We start from the raw sequence: 23,311 nt of genomic DNA, 5'->3' as shown, positions 1-23,311 counted from the left end.
GAACCAAGGAAAACTAAAGCGGATCATTAGAAAACACCTGTTATTTATTTGACATCTGAAAATACATATTTTCTGAAATCTTGTAAAATATACCTTTTTATAAGTCAATATGAATTTTATTTAAAACAGTTAAGTTTTAGTAATATCACATCAAAAGGGATGGTTCACTGAGATGCAGTACCCTGTTCAAGAGTCCTGTGGAAAGTTTTTCTTTCTTCCAAACAAACACGAACACAGCACCATATCGACGCGTCTAACGGCCAGAAACACTAGCATGATCCAAATGTCTGACAAACAATCAACATAATTAATGTAATCTGTTGTGCTTGAGTGAAAGAGAAATAATGGGTAAACACTACAGTATTACTCTTCCTTCTGTACATCAAACAGTGACTGGCATGACATTTCCCATTTATGAGGTCCAACTGCAAAAGACACTAGGGCATAAACGTAGCCCTGAGGAGGGAAAAGGTCTTAAAAATATGACACTATACTACATGAATGAGTTTGTAGATTGAAGGTTTGTACAGTAGCGACAAAATGAGATGAATTACTGGAGGCATATGCACTGTAAACTGTGACACTGAGGTATCATTCTTTTCGATGAGCAAGCCCTCCTCAATTTGCAGAATAAATACATTATCATACATACAGATGTAAAATTAAAACAGGACATGACAAAAATCTCATTTGCTTTTAAAACATACTGACACTGGGGCCAGTATTTTCTTCCAATCCCACATGAATAGAAAGTATTCTTTAAAAAATATTTATGCCAATAAATAAGTACACTTCCTGTGTGTTGTGAGTTGCATAGTGTGCTAGAGAGGAATCTGGAAATTCAGATCAAGGTGACTCAGCTTTGTGATGCAGTTTTTTGTGCGAGACCCAAATTCACACAGGACTGATGTCCAACACTTTGTATGTGAAGTACAGTGTTAGATCCTCCTTCCCTTCAGGTGTCCCCTTTCAATCCAGGCCCAGGAGCTCGGACAGCATGTCTGTCCAGTCAGGGTGGTCAACATCAGTATACCCAGCTGACTGGAACCCACTGCGGCTCTATGAATAATCGCTCTACCACCTCCTGAAGCTTGTCAAAGGCCTTGTCCAGATTGTCATTGACAATAGTCAGGTCAAAGTAGTGGCTGTATGCCCGGCGGATCCTGGCACTCTCGTCCACAGTCTTCTTCAAATCGTTCTCCTGTTAAAGAAAGAGAATCAGCCCATGGATAATGGACACAACAACCATTCATGAGCAATGAAATGTCCATCATCATTTATAAAAGTATTTAGGAAGCTTAAATCCCCTCAAAACTTACCGTGAGTAACTTGGTCGTAAGTCCAGCATCTATCACAGCTTTGTGCATAGCTCTTAGTGTGTCCAGTTCAGGAGCAGCAATAAACACCACAAATGGCATAAACTCAGCAGTCCTCAACACTTTCAGGGCCTGGGCAGAAAATATAATGGGTAAGACCAAAGATTTAGGAAAAATACGATCTAAACAGTGAGAGTGTGTGCTTTCGGCTAACCTGAGGGTTGACGTCCAGGATGCAGGTGCGACCTGCGTTCACCACTTCATGGATGGAGTCGATCTTGGTGCCATAAAGGTTGCCGTCGTACTCTCCGTGCTCCAGGTAACGGCTCTCCTTGATGTCCTTCTCCATCTCTTCCCGCATCACAAAGCAGTAGTTCTGGCCGTCTCTCTCCTCTTCCCTCGGGCGGCGTGACGTAACTGTGGGTAAAAAAGTGAGGAAAGGTGTTACATGTACCCAGACAGGAAATCTACTAGTTACCTTGGCTGTCTGTCTCACACACTCACAGGGTACAGTGGTTCCATATCGCAGAGGGTTCATGACAATAAGTCTGTTCTTCAAGCTCCGCCTCCCAACTCCCTGAGCTCCAATCACAACCAGTGTTTTCCTCTGAAACGGCGGCATCTTGGCTACCTCCTCATAGATCTGCAGCTCATAGCGGTCAAATTCTGTTCAAGGGAATACACAAGCTGGATGAGTACCATATTGTCACGGTTCACAAATGTTTCACAGCATCTCTTAGGGAAACAGGAAAATAAGAACCAGTAGTAATACACACCTGCATTCTTTGAAGTGAGGTACATCATTTTTTTCTTCTTTTTCTTCGCAGTTAGAGTTCCGCAGAGCATGCCTGAAACCAATCAAAGTGTCAGATTATCACATGGTAGTACTAAAGACAAGAGTTTCCTGACTATCATGATAACTAAACAAGAGTAGCATGGTGAGTTAACATGATTTGTATTGACCTGTACCAGAAGTATCAGAGTCTCTTCTCACAAAAGCTTTCCTCTTCTCCTCCAAGAACTGACTGGGGATGAGACCAGTGGCTCCACCAACAACTTTCCGTGCCTACATGGAAGTGCACATTAGTTGGGAGATGCTGAGAGATAATTGGTTTAAATACTTTACTTAAAAAAAGAAGTGAAGCATTTGAGTCTATCTGTCACAAACTTCTTCCTCCTCATCCATAGCTGCCTATAGCAGCTTTCAACATTTAGTTTTTCCACCCCACTTCTAATAAATAGTGCAGCACTGTTCTTCACTGCTGAGCAAAACGTGCCTACTCACCTGCCACCAGTTGGGGTCCTCCTTGTTGACTACATGGAGGATGTCTCCCTTGAAAAAGGCCAATCCTGCCTCTTTACAGGGGATCAAGTTGTCTGTGGCCGGATTATAGTTGAAGTGTGGCTTCAGATAAACCTAAAATTTAAGGTGTGTGCAAGATCAAACAATTAAAATTAAAAATTCAATAAAAATACAGAGACCATACACAGCAGGACCAATATCGGTGTTTACATCGTGCTCTTTTTCTGCGTCATGTTTGATGATTTTTAAGCGTCAGTATCAGGTTTTTATTTTTAAAAGATTTTATAGTCCACATTTCTGTCAATGCTCAAAGACAATAGGCTGAATCAGGTGGATGAACACTGACCACATCTTTGAAGAGACCAGTGTGAGCAGTTGGGAAAGTTTTTCAATGACAGGATCAAAACAAAGCTTTTCGTCACGTGTCTGTCAGTGGACTTTGATTGAACTGAAATCTAACAAGCACATAACCGAACAGTAGAATCAGAGCAACCAATCTTTCTCGGCACAAAGGTCAGTGTCTGACATAACCCTACATACTGCTCCTCCGTGTCAGCTGCTGTGTGTGCCTGTTACTGTAAGAGTGGGAGGGTGGGGGCTCTCCAGTGAATGGTGTTGGATATGTCCCAGATAGTGTGTGGAGTGTTATTAATAGACCCTTCCTTGGCTCAATTTTCAGAGGCCTGGCATTCTGAGATCACCCAGGTCAGGCAGCTCTCAACCAATCCCTGACAGGTACAGTATGACCTAAGAATCTTGTACACACCCGGACATACACATCAACACATCCTGTATTCCAGCACGCATAACGCACTGATTTCAAGCTTTCAATCTCACTTAAAAGAGCTCGTCCAAGTATCCAATATTACTGATTCTCCAATGCAGCCATGCAGCCTTCCCCCCTTCCTCACCTGTGGAGGTGCCGGTGTGTCTCTGTAGCTGGGCAGGACCTTGAGTGTGATGCTCCCACTGCAGTCCCTCAACAGCTCCTGGAGTTCATTGGGGTTGCTGCCGACCTCACGACCATTCACCTCGCGGATTATGTCCCCTGTGTGCAGCATGCCCTGCCTGTCAATCGAGCTGCCGTGCAGGATCCGTGCAATCACCATCTCTCCCCGCTCCACACGGAACGTCACACCCTGAAAGAGAGTAGGAGTCATTTAATATCATACATTCGCACTGCATAAATCACACAAGAGATCTATTTTATGGGGATGGTCTGTCTTAGTTGCTGTGAAAGCAGCAACTCATGTCGACTTAGCAGATGGTCAATGAAAGAGGATGTGTAAAATACTTAACAACCTAACAGGAGTGTCACATGCTTCCCCTGCAGAGCTGTGGTTGATATGGCTGGCTAACTTACTAGTGGTTCCCCAGCTTTTTTCTGGATGCCAATCATCCTGACAGCATCAGCGGGCATAAGTGAACTCGTCATCGAGGCATCGCTGTTCACTGCGGCATGGGGCATTTCGTAGCACTTTGCAGCCACTTTGTCATGAGCCTCGATCAGAGACTGCAGCGGAAAAAAGAGGAACAAGAGAGAAACATATAGACAGAAATAAGACTAAACCTGGTTCACAATCACTATACTCTTAAAGGTAACATTTTGTCTGACTAGGAAAGACAATAATCACCGCTATCATTAGGCTCATTCACCAGTGACCGACACTAGCACTGGTATTTGATTTACTGCCATGAATAAGTTAAGACATAAATTACTTTACTGCACACATTCCGTTATAAAAGACACCTTTATGACTGCATTGATAGATGACAAGGTGATATATAGAGAAGATAAGTCAATCTTGTTCTTACCCTAGCAGCCACAACATAGAGTTAGCATTGGTCAGAGACTACAAACTGCACCAGCAAATGTGAAGATTTACTGAAACAGTAGGTGACATAGTATTCTCCCCCTGACTTTACCCACATAACTCAGCCTGCTATTGGCCCAAGGAAATACACCCCCACCCTCCCATGTTGCAGCTTGGAAGTGGTCGAGAATATTAAGGCCGACAAGGGAGCAGAGCTAGTTGACCTCCTGAGCTGCCGGCACTTCAGACCACTCACTCGACAAATCTCTGGTCTTTTTCACACCTCACTGAACCCAGAAACAATTGTGTACAAGAGCAATGTTGTCTAAGATACCTTAAAGTGAGGCTCCTGAAGGATTTTGGCAAGCTCAGCAACAGCAGCATCTTTTTCTGGCAGGTTGTTGAGGGAATCCAGGATCTCTGTGACCAGCTGAACATTATCATCCCGCACAGCTTGCAACTTAACTTCCTCGAGACGCTCATGGGCCTACACGCACGCACGCACGCACGCACGCACGCACACACGCACACACACACACACACACACACACACACACACACACACACACACACACACACACACACACACACACACAAAAACACTTTTGAGAGCTTAGAACACCACACAGCAGATACAATGAAATTCAATCTCTTTATTTGTATTAAGGATGAGCATTTTTGGTTGTTATTAACCCTTTACTATGTTTAAAGTGGGTATAACAACACAAAACAACACATCCACTAACTTTGTCCAGCGTGTAAATGCCATATCATAACCATGATTCTACAATACTTTGACTTTCTGTAAAACAAAATCTTTTTACCGGCTACTTCATGACATAATAGAGGGCATTTATGAACGTTTTTGTCCAGCCCACCTATTCCCATCAGGTAAATCTTGTTTCCTTGTCCTAAGGCTGCTGCTGTTCCACTGGCTGGAATTTATTAATTCTGTTGAATCCAGAAATTGTTGGACAACTCAAGATAATCTAAGAAATATTTCACAGTGAATTCCTTGACCCGCTACACTGAGAACAAATGGGGTTTGGTTCAGTTTTGGCAGACTAGAAAAAAAAGGATAGATAGACACCTGACAGTAGGATGCACAAAAAGGATCAAATTTTCCTTTATAGTAATTTTGTATCTCAATATTGACTTAGCAGTAGTATACTGTACTGTATAGTGATACAGTACGTTTCTGGGATCTCAGTTGAGCACCCATTCTGCTATGTTGGTTCTACATAGAAGAGTTTAACACTGTGCTGTAGGCTTATCACGTGGGGAAATGAGATCATATGGTTAATCCTCCACTGATATAACACTACATTATTTCAGGTGCTGCTGTTGTTGTGTCCACACACAGTATGTGAAATTATAGAAGTTAGACAAAATTAAAATGCCATATTTTGTGACTTTTATTAATGTGAAACATTAATGGCTCTTAAATCAAACTATCCCTGTGACACACAAAAGACAAAGAGAACTTAACAGTTCAGTACTCATTGTATGCCATTACACCAGAATCTCACAGGGAAAAAAGTCATATCCAAGGAAAGAAGTTCTAGTGTTAGAAACGAGGACAAGAACCTGCCTTTGTGTCAGGTTTTCTATTTAAATCATTCTATTCATAGATACAGTAGATGGACCTAATGACCTCAATCTGCATTAGAGATTTTGTTATGTAAGCCATTTGTTCATCGTGCCGTCAACCGCTTTAAGCTATGTGAAAAAATGGCTTAATTGGTGTTAAAAGGAAAATTTTCTGTCAGCTCAAGCATAAACGAAAACTCCTTTTTTAGGAAGGTTTTACATTCCTTTCTGTTCAATATGTAAAAACTACAGGAGGTGTACTGTACCACCCAACAGGTCTGATGCATGTTTCTCTCCTCTAATGACAGGCACAAGTTATACCGGGCCAGGAGACATTTCCTGTAAGTAATTGAAACCTTGACACTGGAACAGCGGGCACAGTGCAAGATTAGATAACATCATGGGGTAGCGCATTACAAGATGCAGTTTGTCTGCGGGTACACGCGCTTATTCAAATATCGTGTACATTTTAGAGAGAAAGAGAGAGAGAGATCGACCCAAAGTATTTCTCCCTCCAGCCCACAATAAGCATCTGCCCATTGCCTTCCTGAGTGAAGTATGTTGTTGAGTACATTGCCAGGAAGAGTTAGACATCTTTGATGTTTGGAGACATGTGACACTTATTACACCTTCATTTCCTCTGGCTCACAGTGACATTTGTTCCTCCTCTCAACTATAGCTAGACCTTGATGGCCTACTAATAAGATTATAACTTTTAGTGTGTGTGTGTGTGTGTGTGTGTGTGTGTGTGTGAAAACACATAGCGCTGGAATAGTTGGAGTGAGTGTGTGTCTTACCTTAGCAAGTGACCGGACAATGGGGCTCTCCATGATGCCTCTGAGGAAGATGAGGTCGATATCTTTGGCTCCTGTGCCTGATGGCAGGTCTTTGAGGTTGTCGAGAACCTGCTGCATGGCTGAGGGGGATAAATACACGTCAAGAAATTGGTCTAAAAGAAAGCCAACCACTATCCTTACTTCTTTTAAGCTTGCGAATTACTGCTTTGTGAATGCAGGCAGAAATGTTAAGCGCCAGTAATAATGAAAATAATAAAAATTCTGAACCAATGAAAACTGATGAAAAAAACAGCAAAACAATGTGACTATAATAAGAGCTTACAAGGCAAGAACAATAAGTGGACAGTCAATCAATGGGCCAATTCACAGAGAACATCCCTTATTTCCATTGCAGCAACAACAAGCACACAGAGTCACAAAGGGATTGTTCAACTAACAGATCTGCCTTGTAGAGGCTGAAATCATACAGCAAGAAACTGGAGCCAAAACCCCTGACACATACAGCTAGTAGTTTGAATAATCAGCCAACTTGACTCAATAAAATGAATCATATACTATCTTTCTGTACTTCCCAATAATTATCTTTCCATTAATATATGCCATGCCTTCTGTTTTAGGGGAATAGGTAGTCCACTTGCCCTTTTACCCCCAGACAATAGAAGTAGACAGCAAATTGAGATCTGACAATTCACAGAAATAAATGCAGTCACTACGAAAGCCCATTTGGCTGTTTTGCAAGTACATCGTGCACTTTTAATATAGAGAGGCCTTCATAGAGAGTCACACAAAATTTCAGAGGCAGCTGAAAACACACCCACACAACTATCTCTGGGCAGTGGGTACAGTCCCATTCAAATGGAAATGAAATGTAAGATTTTGCACACAATATTGCAACAGTTCCTACACAAACGATAGGTTAGGTCTTTGACATCTTACCTTTACCAGACTTTGCATTGGCCACAGTCATGTTTAATATTCTTCAGCTCAGGACGTAGAAACTCTCTTTACACAGTCAAAAGCCACCCAACTGCCCGCTTACAGAAACCAGAGCAACTGGAAGGCTGGAGAAGGTAGGAAACCCGCTCAAGTCAGTATACTATAAGCTAAGATAACTACATTATACAAGCCATGTCATGAAATAAACAAGCTGACATTTACTAACATGTGTTCCTGTTGAACAAATGTAGACACAGTTCTGGAGTATGAGACACAAAAAATAGCACAGAAAACATTTGTTTGTCTTGGTGTTTTATGCTCATGTTAGTACAGAGGGCTCTTATGAAATAAGGGAATGACAAAGAGGGCCATTGAGTAACAAAGGATGAGTCTCCCCATCCTTGTGGCTAAAGGTTGTGCCAGTCACACACAGGGAGGCCCCTGAGGACTCTGTGTAAACATGATCTCCAAATAGAGTGAGGCCCTGCCAATGCCTTGGTGGGTAGGTGTACAAACAGGAGAATGGGCTGTTTGAGCATAGACAGCCCCATTTAACTGTAAACTTTGAACTGTATAAATATTATAAATGCAGTATTGTACGCCATGCACACAATGTCAACAAGGACAGCTAAAAGGCAGATAATCATCCAGAGCCAAAAGAAACAAGAAAGGCACAAACTCACCTACAAACTGTGATCAAATCATCAGTGCAGCACTTTGACGCGGAGTCCCACGTTTTCTACAAAACACTCATCTGGTTCCTCTGGACTAGAGAGACAATGGAAGGGCGGGAAATCATTCTTATTCTTTGTCAAAATGATCCTTGATAAAAAATCCCTCCTAGGTATTGACAAAAGCAGCTCATGCAGGTAAGTAAGCTCCTCTCCACCCCTACCTGCCTTCATTACCCAGACTTCTCCTGTTCGTTCAGTAGTACTGTAATGCAGCCATTATCATTGGCCAAGTCAATCACATGACTAAAGTCTGCTTAAACAGGCTCATTACTTCCACCAAGTCAGACAAAGTTCAGCTCAGAAAGAGTGAGATTGAAATATTAATTGTGTTCTGTGGATTTAAAAAGATCAAAAAGTTGTAACTTCAAGAAGCTTTTCGCTTAATGGGACACATTTTGTGGCCTATAGAGATCAAGATTTTTCTAGTTGTTGTCAACAGCAGGTTTTATTGTATCCCCACTGTCTGTTTAGCATAATACACTTCATATTTCATGTGAAAACATGCATGGTTTTCTGCAATGTTTGCCTAATATATTCTCAACATTAAAATAAGGCAAACATTTCCAAAGAAAGAATAATGTTGGCTGGAAATTACGGCAACCACTGACTCCAACACTTTCTAGAAATAAACCTTTGAAATCTGGCCTGTTAAAAGATTTCAGAGTTAGGCTTCAATTCTCACCATAAAACCTCAAATAGGACCATGATTACATGTTAACAGATGCTAAAGTAACTTCAATCTATTGCTGTTGATAGTGTTGGGTTGCTCATATTAGCTTATTGCAGATATATTGGTATCTGTGTATATAATAGTAGATGAGTACAGAAATGCCACACTAAGTCTGAGGTAATTTAGAAACAGTCAATAATAATAACAACATATATATATATAGCACTATCAATATTAATCTAAAAACAGTATAGGTCAGGTTATAATTGAGATAAAACCCCTGTCTAACATCATACATCATATTCAAATAAGGGTGAAAAGAAAGGAGGCCTATAATGCCATTATATGTGGTAGCAGGCTTCAAGCGTCAAGATACACAGTGTACTGAAGACAAGTTTAATACCACGTAAGTTACCCCACTTCGATCTTATTCACAATCATCAGTAAGTTAAAAGCCAGTCTTCATGAATGGAGCTCAGTTGCTTGAGACAGTGACCGCCTACACCGGTTCTTTATCAAACACATGAGGAGCAGCCGGGGGGGGTGGCCGCTAGTGGCTCATGGTCTCAAGTTAAGTTTCTAAGTTGTTGTTCTAAAGTCATGGAAGAAAAAACTAAAGTAACTAACAGAGGAGCTAAACCAAAAATCAGAGTTCAAGACACGTGTTGGCTGCAGTGGTTTGCTGTCAAGCTACACGCGCACTGGGCACGTGTATCCCCCCTTCCAATGTGAGGTAACTTAGTTAGCTAAACACGATAACTAGCCATTGGTAGCTAATTAGCGGTGGTAAACGCTAATGTTAGGGTTAACACACAACCACCAGACATCATTTGAAATATGTTAAACTGCGCCTACATGCTGTCAGTGCCCGTCCCGTTGTGAGTTTGTGCTAGCCATGGCTAGTTCGTAGGTCATATGCAGGCAAGGTAGCAATGCTAATAATTGCTAGCAAACACTGGCGTACGCTTTCACATAAGTACCACTCAGACAGACCAATCCCGTTACCACAAACTAATAAAGAAGGCTGCAATATTAACCAGATTATCTTGGCTTGTTAATGCTCTTGTGTGAAGAGGTAGTAGTGAGGGTACAGTAAGTTAAAGTCCAGTAATTAGCTGGTAGCTAACAGTAATATCATGTGGCTCAGACTAGCTAGCTCCAGTTCTCCAGTTCGCTGGTGGAGCGGTGATAGAAAGGAGAGGGTCCCATCATGAGATTGTTGAAGAAGTGTCCGGTAAAATGAATGAATGATACCTTACCTAATATAATCGGTACCACCCAGTCACGCTTTCATTCTTCCTTTCATTTCAGAGTGTCCTAATTCGCAGATCACTTGCGCAATAGTAACTTGTTACTGCATTTCCAGTGTGCCTGTCTGCGCCCCTTTCCTCGGTTCCCCGTCCAGAGTGCTATGCTAATGACATCCAGTGCCTCTCAAGTTAGATCTAACCCACTGAAATCCTGCACAGCCCACCATATAATGTATTGGAAACTTAACCTAAAAGAAATACCAGTAGTTGAGAAAAGGTGTGTGGAGGTAAACTGCATCAATGGATCTGGATCAATCAAACATTGTTGCCCCATTAAATCCAATAGTATACACAAATGTAAAAATACCCTCTGGCTGCTTTTGATACTGTGTTGACAGCCCAATAAAACTATTCGGTCACCATACATTAAAACCTACGTTTGCCCTTTGACCTTGCTTAGTTTGTGAAGCTACCAGGACTTTGAACCTTATGTTCTGAGTTTTAAAAAATGTGCCACACTAGATGACAAATTAGAGCGCTTTGCTGAATCTATCAGTGCACCAGTAGAACACATTTCTCTTCTTGCTCTGGCAAAATATCATGCACCATCATATCTATTATTGAATGGCAAACAACATATGTAAGAATTCAATGCCGCGGATACACTTACCCCAGGAGGACGGTATACTGTACATGCTGCTACAGTTATTGGAGCTGTAATATACTATACCCATATCTGGCTGCAATTAATCTGATTTGCACCGCCCCTTTGCAGGTCTGCATGAACCACCAAGCAATATCCCATTCACCAAATCTGGTGATTTAGCTTCCTTGAAACTATTTTACAGAGAGGCCAGGTTTCACTATAGTTATAGAGAGCCAGTAGCTTGGACGTGTTGTCAATACAGAGTTAACCAATTGTCAGTGTTACGTGATTCGCTTTTGATATATCCAGGTCACTTGATAGGATTAAACTGTTAATCTGTTTTCAGGCAGAGTGCAGGTACATCTCAGCAGGCTTGATATAACAAGTGAAATAAATGCACTTTGAAGTGCTCAGTTTACAGCTAATTTCTATTTTACTCTCCCCCAAATAGAACATTAGCAGCAAACATGATTTATAAGATATTTATTTGCCACGCATGAAAACTTCTAAAACAGTTTTAGATGCTGGTCCACCAGTAGAGAGCACTGTTACTCCATCAGTGAATGAAACACAAGACCTACCTATAGTGTAGATATTAGACAGGTTCGATAGCATTACTCAGTACTTGTCAAACCAAGTGAGTAAGGTGATGAGCATACTAGTTAAAAATATGTTTTTAGTAGCGCTGGCAACATTACAGACCAAAGTGTTTGCATTTCACAATATTTATTCCATGCAACACAAGTTTATTTCATGTCAGTAACAGACAGGGCAGCAGCTTTGTGGTAAAGTAAGCCTGGACATGACGGCTCCAGCAGCATCACCAAAGTGGCAGCCCATCATACCTACAACACGAGGAAGTCAAAAAGAGTTTCAAACTTTCTGAAAAACATTCAAATCAAATTTTATGTTTTCCTGTCCATACAAGAGGAAGACAGTGTATTAGAAACATCTCATGATAAGATTCAATCTAATACAATACCACCACAAATTACATCCTTGAAAATCAACACTTGTTTGACAATATTATGAGCTTCACAGGAACATATTTATTGCACTAGACTGTATGAAAGTTTGTATTTTTCATTGTACATGTTTTATCATGCAATGACATACATTATATAGGCAACACAAATTTGTTTTTTTTAAAACAAGCATTACAAAATATACAAAAAGCAACCATGCTCTGTATTTTTTACATATTTTACCTGACATAGTTTGATCCTGGAATACTCTCTGTGCTCTCCCTCATCAACACATCTGAAAATACAGTATCTGGGGTGTCTCTTTTTCCATACCTGTGCATCAAAAAGAGTCAAGCAACATATCAAAACTTCTTTCCATGTATATTTAACATTTTCTGACTTACTTTATAGAAATTCAAAAACCAACCTCTGTCTCGTAATGAGATTGATGTAGTGTCGTAGTGCAGAATAATATTTGGCGAGCTCCTCAGGTGGTGCGCCATCGCGGGGACTGGCAGGCTTGGCTGGATATGCATTTATGCCAGAATGAATACAAGCCAGCAGGCAGAAAGCCAGAATACTCATCGACATCACAGCGCCGGAGTGAATCCTGGATCACAGGGAGCATTAATACTCAAAATGCATAATAACAAATTATTATCCAAGAATGTAATGATACCAAAATCAGAAATTGAAGCTCCATATTGGATTGATACACCACCATAAAACCTGCCAGATCAAACAATAGTTAGTGACTTTCAATCACAAAGTTTTCCTTTAAATTAAAAAGTGAGAAACAAAAGATTTCCTTACATTATAAAGTAACTCTGCTGTAGTCGGTTTACTCGCTGTTGAAGGCACCTCTGTCGGATTCTCAACATTGCCTGTGTTTTATAGCGTGTGTGTCAGATGGGGAGGGAGGGTGATTTTGATGATAACTTTTAGGGTGCTCCTGAGAAATATCCACTGCCTCATTAGTTTAGTCATCCCTGAATGTCTTGTGAAACAATTGGAGATACTCATTTCTCAAAACATGTAAGGTGTCACAGCATTAGAATAATTAAAGTTTTTATATGTTTACAGTTACTGCATTTGAAATTTACTGCAGATAGTCATCATGTGTGCTGTAGGGATTTTATTATTCCTGAATTACATTAGCCCAAATTTGTGTTTTACAGCATGATCAACCTCTTTGCTGAAAACGATGAGCTTAATTATACATAAAATCACAGAGGCGCACATAATTGATTCATATCAATTTGCAATGTAGTTAATTTATCTTTAATCATTCTTGTTTCTAGGAAGGCCTTAAATGTACGAAGGGTAGAAAATACACTTGATAACAGTAAATTTTGTTGAAAAATAATTGTATTTAAGTACTGGCACAAGCGGAGACAAACCTTTATTAATTTAAAGAGTCCAGATAAGAGTCACAACCAGCGTGACACGTCTCAATAAAACTGATGATGTGTAACTTCCAATGTCTGATGATGGTCTGCTGTTTTCACATTAAGTTTGAATACATTAAGATTCCCCAGGTGTTTGAAAAGATGATGTCTCGGTTTATAGAGAAATGCAGAGGGGGGTCTGCTACTGAGAAACAAAACCAATCATTACTTTAATTATGTATATATAATCAGAAATGTATAATCCAACTGTTAGAATTAAAAGTAATGACTATAGTCCTTTTCCTTTGTCTTTTCTGAAGAGTCTTTAAGTGTTTTAATGAAATGTTCCTAAGGGTTGAAAGGGTCAGGGTTATTTGTTAGCCAGAAGGAAAAAATGTTCCCAAAATTTCAAACTTACTAATAAATGTTGTGAATGCAAATCAATTAATTTTTGCATTCTATTAAGATTGCTTCTTGTGTATCTACATGTGTACAAAACAGTGGCACTACAACTCTGTTTTAAACCCGATTGATATACAGTTGTCTTAACTAAACCATTTTGGCCAAACCAGCAAGCATATTTTCAAATTACACCAAATCCTCCGAGAAAGGGCAGTAAATCGCTCAAACCCATACATTTTCAATTCCAGTTGATGTCACAAAAAGCTTTCAGCCCCTAAATGGTAAGATGACTTTAATGGCAACTATTTTCTTTGAAGAGCACTCTACTGAAATTTGACAGTAGATTGGTGCTGTTGTTTCCTATGACAGTCATATGAGAACTCAATTCCAGAGCGACAGCACCGTTTTTGCAGGAAAAGAACACACGCACTAAAAATGTTCAGATTACACACCAAATTTCTAGATGTTATGCCAGAATTACCTCTTTCTTTCAGCAAAATGTGTTTACATTTTAATACAATGATTTCAATAGATGACACAAATCAAAGTATCAGTCCCAATAGCGATCTGTCAGCATAACATTTCCAGAAAGTAAAGTAATATTACAGTTTTTATGCTTGCAATAACAATTTTTAAAAATGCAGTCATACTTATACTGGTCATAGATTTCTGTAGAGTCATAAAGAACCATTCACCACTTGCTTTATTTCAGAAATAATAGATGTGCTATCTAGAGAATGGTCAGTAATAAATGCCTGATTTAAATACTATAGTCACATCAGCCTGCACAGTACCTTGCTGACAAATGAGAGCCAGGTGGATAAAGCACAGAGTCCTTTAAGTGTCATGTCTGATATGAGTTGATGTGCTCTCTGGTAGCTAATACTCATCATCAACACCCTCCACTGAGAGAGCACCGAAGACTGCAGCTAAGTGCCAACCCACCTGCAGGACACAGACTGATATCACAGAACCCAAGTTCTCACTTCCTCTGCTTGTTTTTATGCTGCAAATACATATTAGAACGCTAACTGAGTAGATTGTAGATGGGCATGTCTTGGTTGGGGGTTGTACAGATAAATGATTTATTTTCAACCAATCGCATACCAGGGAGCGATGAATTACTTTATTATATATTTATTATTTTATCTGTGCAACACTGGGTTACCATGATGGCATTATACTGTAAATAAAGCATGATAAGCTTTAAATTCTGTTTGCAAAGAAGTGCAATGGAATGAACAGTTTTGTGTCAAGTGTTACTTTATGCAGCAATAAATGAAGATGAATCTGCTACTGCTGTTTCCAAAAGTTAACTAATCTTCCGGTTCTTCACAGTCTCCTCCATCATAGAGTATATTAACACCATTGCCATTAATGGCTACACAGCAGTGGGTAAAAATGTCTGTGCAACTAATGGGAACATTAGCCACAGTAGCAACTTTGGAGTCAGACACAGAACTAATCTTTTTCTTTCACTTGTTTTTGAATTTCCCTTGAGTCATTTTGCTAATCTGCTAAAAAGTATTCGGTTTAAAGATGCATTAATTGGTTTTGTACAATCTCACACGTGCCACCTTCGTCCCTACTGTTTAAAATAATTATCTGACAGCCTGTCTTAATAAAATAAAAATAAAAAATAAACTATAAACATGATTAATAATTTTAAGTCTACATAGTTGCATTAAGTGGGTTTTTGGTGTAAAGCTGTTACGTGTAGCTGTTGAGTCATTCTTGTGTATGTACAAACAACACGCAAAAACATTCAAATATCAAATGCAGTCAGGCTCCATGTAGACATCCCCCACTTCATTACATTTTTACATTTAGCTAATGATCTGATCCAGCATGACTTACAACAAGTCAATGAAGCAGAATGGTCACTTGCTAGGAAGTCATTAGGGTATAGTGTGTATGTATGTGTGTGCATGCACTCATGTAGTATCTGTGTTTGGTTCTAACTTCAGGCTCTGGTTCCGATCAAAAACGCAGGTTTTCAGAAACTTAAAATGTTGACACACCAGTTTCCTGATGTAATCAAATCATACAGTACATTTTAGAATAGCATAGCATGGTATAATGTGGAATGGTAAATGCTGGTTATCTGTCAAACACAGGAGAGGCTCTTTGAGTTGCATAAGTGCTGCTGACCGACCTACCTGTGTCTTACCAATTCCCTGAGCAATCTTTTAGCACTTGTAAGAGCTGAGTGAATGCAAGTCAGGACTAATACTTTGGCCAAACACTTGTCTTTTCCTGGAGGGAGCAATTGGCTTGTTCGATTTGGTTGAAAGCATCAATGGAATGGCTTGTTTTGGTGACCCCCACATAATCATTTCTTTGGGAAAATGTTCCTTAAAGCCCTCTGCAGACAACAAACTGCTCAAGGAATGGGAACCATAGGTGGAAGGTGAGAAACTGCACTTTTAGTAATGTGGTCCAAAACAACTATGAAGTTCTTTTACTTTCTTGAATATTTCCTTTTCATGAGACTTTATTCTTTTATCTCCACTACATTTTTAGATAATGTTACTTTAAAAGGTCAGTTTTAGATTTTGAACTAAAGATTTTTACTAAGGATTTGAATACTCATTTAGCTTTAAATGTTAAAGAGGCTCTGACTCACCAATCTGGGGCTACAGCAGCTTTTGATAATTAATACATTTACATTCCTTTATATAACTACAATTCATCTTATCAGGCCAAATATTTAGTTTGCAGTAAACCTAGTCAAAATCGAGTAATAACTGTTAGAATACAAGGAAGTATTTACCAAATAATTCCAAGAAATCTAGAATGTTATTAAAATCATTTATTTTATCCATCAGAATATGTTAAAACACATATTTTCTTTAGCAGTCTCAAAAATAATTCACACCGTTATTGTACACCTTTCTACTCACAGGGGAAAGAGAGGATGCATTCAAAGTTAGTAAGTTATGCATTCAGAGCAGTACATGTAGTATATTCTGTGCACAACTTGTCTTGTCTTGTCACTTTGTGACTTCAACATCATATATGTAGTCCTCTGGTAGCGTCTCAGAAGGGATGCTCTTCAGCTGATCATCAAAGTTGCGGAGAGTCCAGAGTTTCTCCAGTTCATACACATCTCTGGTCTCTGGTAGCATGAAGTGGACAACCATATTCCCTGAGTCAAAGAAAAGAGCAGGAAAGTGAACACCGCTGAGAACTCTACTGACAAACATCAATTTACACAAACAGCTGTCTAAATTGGACACAAGACGATTGGATCTCTAAGTTTTACATACCAAAGTCAATACACATCCAGTCTTCTGCATCCTTTCCTTCAATTTTGACATTTTGCTCTCCTGTTTTCTTCAGAAACTTGTACTGGAGGAAAAACATCCTTGGTGTAAGTTTTAAAAACAGAACACGGCTCGCACATATTAACATTTAACAATGAGAAAATCAATGCTAGTTACCACTTTGATGGCATAAAGTGCCATTGCACGGAGGTGTCTTGGTGATACACCACTGACGACAATGAAGTACTCTGCGTATTTGATCTGCTCCGGTACTTTAATCACACATATGTCCACTGCGTTTTCCTGACGCAGCAGAGACACCAGCACATCAAGAGAGAACTTCACAGAAGATCCTGGAGAAAAACAAGAGGGAAACATTTTGTCTGGCAATATTCAAGCAATAAATATGGCGGAGCAGTATGTTTTTCTAATTGTGTGGTAGCTTGTGAAATTCTATGTGTGGTGAAACTAACTAAATGCTGTCACATACAATAGGTAAAGCAATGCTGGGTGACTGAGGGACCTCATCCATTAGAGTAACTAAGGCTGTAACTGACTGGTTTTCATTGTCCATTAGTTTGCCAATTATCTTCATGGTTAATTGTTCGGCCTGCAAAACACCAGAACACCTTGACAAAGCCAGTCACAGTTCCTAATCCAACCATGCTTTTCTTACATGATAGTAAATGTTGTGTTTTGGATTGTTGGTTGGATAAAACGAGCTATTTGAAGAAGTCACCTTTATGGAAACTGTGACCCAGTTTACTATTACACTTGGCAAAGAAAAGCAGCAAATTAAAAAGATTAAATGCCATTTTTACTTGGAGATTACTTAAATGATATTTTAATTCATTAAAAAAAACATGAGTGATCTCTCTCCTGATCAATAAACTCAGTAATGGAGTACTAAGAGCTACTTACTTTGACTGCTGTCACTGTCCAGCTCATGAGACTCCTCTTGAAACACGTCAGTGCTGCTCTTTGAATCACTGCTTTCATTACTTATCTCGGAATAAAACCTTTTTGTGTCTAAGTGGCTGGTGTTCAACGTTACACGACGCCAACGCTGACATGAGGAAACATTAGCTGTAAAACGTCGAGGTAAACACGGACTGAGACAACGAGCTTTGGGGAGCGAACAGACGCCTCTAAAAACACCAGTTTGCTCTATTAAGACACTTTTGAATGCCGGTGACACCAGTTTCTTCCAGGGATTGAGGATATTCATTATTTTAACTTGTAATATCACAATATCACCTGGACTGCTATCCACGAGTCCACCAAGGGCTAAAAACAGGAAGTGAGTCCTGTCCTTGACATTTGATTGGTTTGTACGGCTTCTTCGTTGGTTTCTGGGCCTAAAGTACAGGAAGAGCACGCCTACAGGCCACAAAGGGTATTTACCTATTAACCAGTGGACAGTTCAGCGTTATAATAGTAAACCGGTGGACAGTTTAGCGTGCCCTGTGATAAAAACTTCATCAGACATTAATCTGTTAAAAGAAAAACCTCAAACATAAAGTTAATCTGATTGATCATGCATGTTTGATATTTGCTAATAATAAATGTCTCAGGATATTTCATACTCAAATAATCTGGAAATACTCATCTTCCTCTGGAAATGGTGCCTCTGAACAGCAAATGACTTGGCTTATCTTCCTCTTCCTCATCGTGACTGAATTGTCACCAAATGAATTGTGTTGTGTTACTGTATCATAGGGGCACAGTCAGATTATGTAACTCATGTTTGATGGCAAATGAAAAGCAGGAGACAAAGTATAAAATTTATTCTTTACATTTATTTCTGTAGGGGAAAAAAATCAGAAATCCTACAAAATTATTGTTCAATACATCTGCCCTGTACACACCTCAATGTATAAAATTGTAAACATTATAAAATTTCAATAAATCCATGAATTCCTGAGGTATAATCTCATTGGTCAGTACATTGTCATTAAAATCACAAATTCAAGTATGTAAACAAAACATTGTCGTGGCTGTATAGATTCGAGTGATGTACATTTTTGTATATTTTGTTCCCCTTTCCCATTAGAAGGTGACACTGTGTTCACTTTAGTCCTCATTCACCAGCACTGTCGGGGTCCATAATTACATTCAGTCTCAAGCCAACGGGAATATGGTCCGTAAGGCCAGCAAGCTGGGTTATAAAAGTCATCTCTTCTATTTCCTGGATGGAGACAAAGAGAGTGTGTGTGTGATTTATGCTCGTTAATGGAAGACTTTTAAGACATTTTCTATAAGAACAGTCAGTAGTTCTGATACATGCACATGTTTCAAGAATTATTTGTGGCATCTCACAGTAACTTGTAACTTCAAGAAGACAGAAGCAACGGAGAAGAAGAAGACTGAGAAAAGAGTAAGAACACATGGGGACACGTACTGTTCGGCAGTGCTTTGAAATGGAGTTTTCGCGGTACAGGATGTAGTCAATCCGACGTCCGACCCACGGCTGGCCAGTCTCTGGGTACACCAATGGGCAGCCCTCTGCAGGAATAGGAGGGGAGATGAACTGCTTCCTCAGCTCTTCTCTTTCCAAAGTTCTACACAGACACACAGAGAAGACGGAGTAAATCCTCAAATCAGCTTCAGTAAATAAACAGTGAGCGAGGAGTTCTGGTCATATCACATTAGTAATGCTGTGTTACAGAGGATTAAGGGTGTACCTTTGTAGATTTTCTGGGGTGTTCACATGATCTTCATACATTGTGGGCTGCTCCAGCAGAGTACCTTCAGATGCAAACCAATGAAATACCTAATGAATTGTCATCATTTGTTTTGTATGTATGTAGACTAATAATTTTAAATTGTACGCACCAATGACCCAGGGCTTCTCTTTTCCAGGCCCTGCCCTGCAAGGATCTCTGTATTCCTCAAACAAACAGTGATTCTGTTCCAGGGTGTCATCTAGACACACAGATAAACATGCATATTTACTAAAATAACTTTTTGTTAATGATGCTTTCAAAAAAAAGTTGCATATTATAATAATAATAATAATAATAATAATAATGATAATATCATAAAAGAATAGAAAGTTAACAGAGACACACCAGGTGAGCAGTTGTCAAAGTTGAAATCTCCACAGAGCACATCAAAAACAACGTCTTCGTCGGGGTGTTTGTTTGCAGCTTGAAAATCACCAATCCACTTGGTTACCATGTTCAACTGCTCACAGCGAATTTCCCCATCACCTGATTAAAGTAAACACGGACCAGCTGTCACAGACCTAGTTTTACGTTGTTTTCTTAAAAGGATTTTTTTTTATTTAATCAGAAACTTTTACTTGCCCTCTGGTGCATGAAGATGTGTGCAGTTAAAATAGCCAACCACTGTCTTCTGTTTCTGATTCCGCCCGATTAGCACCTGAGAATTCCAAACATATTAATACCTCATATTTCCACTGTGTTCATACTGTGACAAAAGCCTAAGTAGTTAATATGAATTCTGCAACAAAAAAAGAACAACCGCAATAACGGTGCGCAACTTTATATTAAGCAAGGTACCTTAGCAGAAAGGAGGCCCTTGGCAGCCAGTGCATCTTCCCCACTGCTGTTGGGAAAGCAGCGGTACTGGGCCTCGAGCACAGGGAATCGGCTGGCTAGGAACAGGCCACTGTTGAAGAACTTGAAAGAGGAACATGTGCAGGGTGGCTGGCAGGCATAGACTCCAACGTCATACAGTATGTGTCCAAACACTGGTCTTAGTACTTGGGTGAGCTTCTGTGCTGCCCTCTTGTCAAACACCTCTTCTAGGCACAGTATGTCCAAATTGGCTGGAAACAGAGACGACACTTCCCAGGGTACATTGTCTTGCTGGCGAAGACCCTGGGAGAGCAAAGCTCGGGGAGCACTCCGTTGACTTGTTCGGCCCTGCTGGTTGGAGTTCTGATTGGAATTAAAAATGGGAGGAGTTGACTCACTAGAGGGCTCCTCTGTATCATCACAGGGCACACTTACCACGTGACTATTGTACTTTGGGACTGAGACATGTCCCTCAGTTGAGTCTGAATGGTGACCCACTGGGGGCTGTGCCTGTCTATCAGTAGCCCCATAATTAGATGAGTTAATTGTGGGGAGTATGCTGTTAGAGGGGCTGAGAGTCCCACAGCTGCTAGGGGAGTCAACAAAGATGCGGATATGGGGACGACACACACCATGCACAATGTGTTTACCAATTCGAGCTGCCCTGTGCTGGGTGTGCCCCAGGTTATTGAAACGAGCCAGGCTGTCAGGCAACAGACACAGGTTGGCTGAGGCAAATCCAAATGATGCCTTTCCTTCCAGCTCAAAGCCCCTTTGTATCTCTTTCTCTGGTGTGGATGGTGTCTCTCTATGGTAGCAAAAGGGCCTGCGGCAGGCCTGAAGAGGTGCCCAGAGCAGAAAGCCCAGGAGGGCCAAGGGGGCTGTAGCGAGAAAAAGAATGAAGAAGATAATAGAGCCGAAGAAGACTTTGAGGGGATGGAGATAGCATTCCTGCTCCAGACGCTTGGTTTTCTCCTGTGTGGTGGACTTGCATACAGCAATCAGGCGATCTAGAAACCAGAAGCAAGGCAGGATGAATGCCCATCCAACAGCATGGATGCCGGCAACAAATCCATTAGGAAACGGAGACGCCCGCAGGGCCATGCCTCTGTCCCTTCTCTATGAAACAATCAGGATAAACATCGGGACTCCCTGTTCTAGCCTCATTCCTGTGCAGGTCTCTCCTTCATGGACTCCACTGGACACTAAGACAGGAGAAAGAAATTCAATTGTTAAGACATGTCAACAACCTGTATTATCATTAACATTGTGGGTTCTAACTGGCTTTTACTACATAGAATTCATGCCCATACATGCAGTTGTGGAAACATGAAGCAACCGAAAGCAATCAGATGCCAAGGGAAGATCAGGCTGACTTACTGCGTGCTTGTGCAATGAATTATGATCACTTGTAAAGAGGCAAAGAGAAAAACAGGGTGTAAACAGCCAATAATCCAGCTATCCACATCAGCAGAGTGTTACTAACCACTAGTGATATGAGCCTGTTTTAACACCACACCTTTGTGTATATTATTTACTAAGTAACTGGGTGTGTCAAAGGTAAACGCTAACACAAATAATTCTATAATCTTGTTTTGATATATTTTTATTTGAAAATAATATCTTAAATATAATATATCATAATCTAATATGATAATATGTTATACAATGTCATTTAATATGATAATATGGTATACAATGACATCTAATGAAGGAGTCTGGATACTATATATTTTACTGTGAAATCTCAGACCGTAATGTAAACACTATTTTAGTGTGGATTTGCCCTTTAACGCTAATGTGTTGCACTCAGCGTTCACTCCCATTGCAGACTCGGGGCTCTGATGCCTACAGCTGGACAAAACAGGACAATCTGACAATCACAGAATACAACCAGGAAGCTGCAAACCCCCCTAACACCACTATTTATACATACAAAGACCCCATTCAAAGCCGGCTACAATGGCTTCAGCCGTCATACAGTCTTCTACTATACAAGGGATGCAGGCTTTCCGTGTCACTGCCCGCTCAGTGGACACTCGTACAGGTAGGTCAGGTGAGTCTCAGCTGTGTTACTCCGATCGCCCGTGTGCAGTTATGCTAAGCTAACGGTTTCACTTCATGAACGATTCAGAAAGACTTTAAAACCTACATAAACACTGAAGTATATGACCGCGTACGGTCGTTACAGCACGGTATCGCTGAAACCTCACACACCTGCAACACATGCTTTATTACACCTGTTAGTAATGATCACAAATGAAAGCGGTCACCTGTCCTGTTGCGTAGCTAGCTTAGACACTCAGCTAACGTGGCAGCCCGGATGGTCTTACCTTAGCACTGGGACGGTCCGTCTGATGAACCCACACAGCGAGCAGCCTATTAATGTATTTTATATGTATTTATTACATTTATGTATTAGGCTGACACGTGTTCAAATGGAAATATGCAGTTTATGTCTTGAAAACGGATAACCGGTCCAGTAAAGTACTTCCCTTGAACATAAACCCACCCCGCTCTCCGAGGCTGGCATTATTAAGCCCCACCCCCCCTAATGGCGCTGTGCTGGTGTCGCGCCCGTCGACACGTGACCTTACCTGAGGCGACCTGCTTCAAGGCTGCTGGGATCTGCTGTTAGAAACTGTAACAGGTGATTACTTTTTGATTCCTAATATTCTCAACTAAATATGCA

General features: G+C 40.4%; 4 protein-coding genes across 9 annotated transcripts; all 4 read right to left on the bottom strand.

The window, feature by feature from the left end:
- Positions 1-23: 23 nt before the first annotated feature.
- Positions 24-11,099, bottom strand: pals2a (protein associated with LIN7 2, MAGUK p55 family member a). 6 transcript variants are annotated; one of them, XM_051406801.1, is made up of 14 exons: positions 11,081-11,099; positions 8,440-8,524; positions 7,757-7,881; positions 6,821-6,939; positions 4,768-4,920; positions 3,983-4,132; positions 3,531-3,758; positions 2,602-2,733; positions 2,280-2,382; positions 2,093-2,164; positions 1,821-1,982; positions 1,531-1,733; positions 1,320-1,448; positions 24-1,201 (listed from the first exon to the last, which is right to left on the bottom strand). In XM_051406801.1, the coding sequence occupies exons 3-14, from the start codon at positions 7,785-7,787 to the stop codon at positions 1,025-1,027; spliced, it is 1,659 nt and encodes a 552-aa protein (XP_051262761.1). In that variant the 5' UTR covers positions 7,788-7,881; positions 8,440-8,524; positions 11,081-11,099; the 3' UTR covers positions 24-1,024. The 6 variants fall into 6 exon arrangements, with proteins under 6 accessions (XP_051262761.1, XP_051262759.1, XP_051262762.1 ...); XM_051406799.1 differs by lacking the exon at positions 11,081-11,099 and adding an exon at positions 10,420-10,585; XM_051406802.1 differs by lacking the exon at positions 11,081-11,099 and adding an exon at positions 10,420-10,585 and having other exon boundaries at positions 2,286-2,382.
- A 485-nt stretch (positions 11,100-11,584) lies between these two features.
- Positions 11,585-12,883, bottom strand: LOC127367180 (peptide YY-like). The gene is made up of 4 exons (XM_051406829.1): positions 12,835-12,883; positions 12,449-12,631; positions 12,265-12,354; positions 11,585-11,901 (listed from the first exon to the last, which is right to left on the bottom strand). Coding segments are annotated over exons 1-4 (300 nt in total). The 5' UTR covers positions 12,837-12,883; the 3' UTR covers positions 11,585-11,876.
- Positions 12,884-16,608: 3,725 nt separating this feature from the next.
- Positions 16,609-18,386, bottom strand: malsu1 (mitochondrial assembly of ribosomal large subunit 1). Its single transcript, XM_051406823.1, has 4 exons — positions 17,999-18,386; positions 17,255-17,430; positions 17,081-17,162; positions 16,609-16,959 (listed from the first exon to the last, which is right to left on the bottom strand). Exons 1-4 carry the CDS (start codon positions 18,303-18,305, stop codon positions 16,805-16,807), a joined length of 720 nt encoding a protein of 239 aa, XP_051262783.1. The 5' UTR covers positions 18,306-18,386; the 3' UTR covers positions 16,609-16,804.
- Positions 18,387-18,856: 470 nt separating this feature from the next.
- On the bottom strand, positions 18,857-23,155 carry smpd5 (sphingomyelin phosphodiesterase 5). Its single transcript, XM_051406798.1, has 8 exons — positions 22,953-23,155; positions 20,602-21,824; positions 20,386-20,461; positions 20,149-20,289; positions 19,913-20,002; positions 19,762-19,825; positions 19,479-19,638; positions 18,857-19,265 (listed from the first exon to the last, which is right to left on the bottom strand). Exons 2-8 carry the CDS (start codon positions 21,721-21,723, stop codon positions 19,158-19,160), a joined length of 1,761 nt encoding a protein of 586 aa, XP_051262758.1. The 5' UTR covers positions 21,724-21,824; positions 22,953-23,155; the 3' UTR covers positions 18,857-19,157.
- Positions 23,156-23,311: the final 156 nt, after the last annotated feature.

The sequence above is a fragment of the Dicentrarchus labrax genome, unplaced genomic scaffold (assembly GCF_905237075.1).
Source record: "Dicentrarchus labrax unplaced genomic scaffold, dlabrax2021, whole genome shotgun sequence".
In the NCBI taxonomy this organism is placed as follows: Eukaryota; Metazoa; Chordata; class Actinopteri; family Moronidae; genus Dicentrarchus; species Dicentrarchus labrax.
Note: the sequence above shows the minus strand (reverse complement) of the source record. Positions and strands in the feature narration are given on the sequence as shown.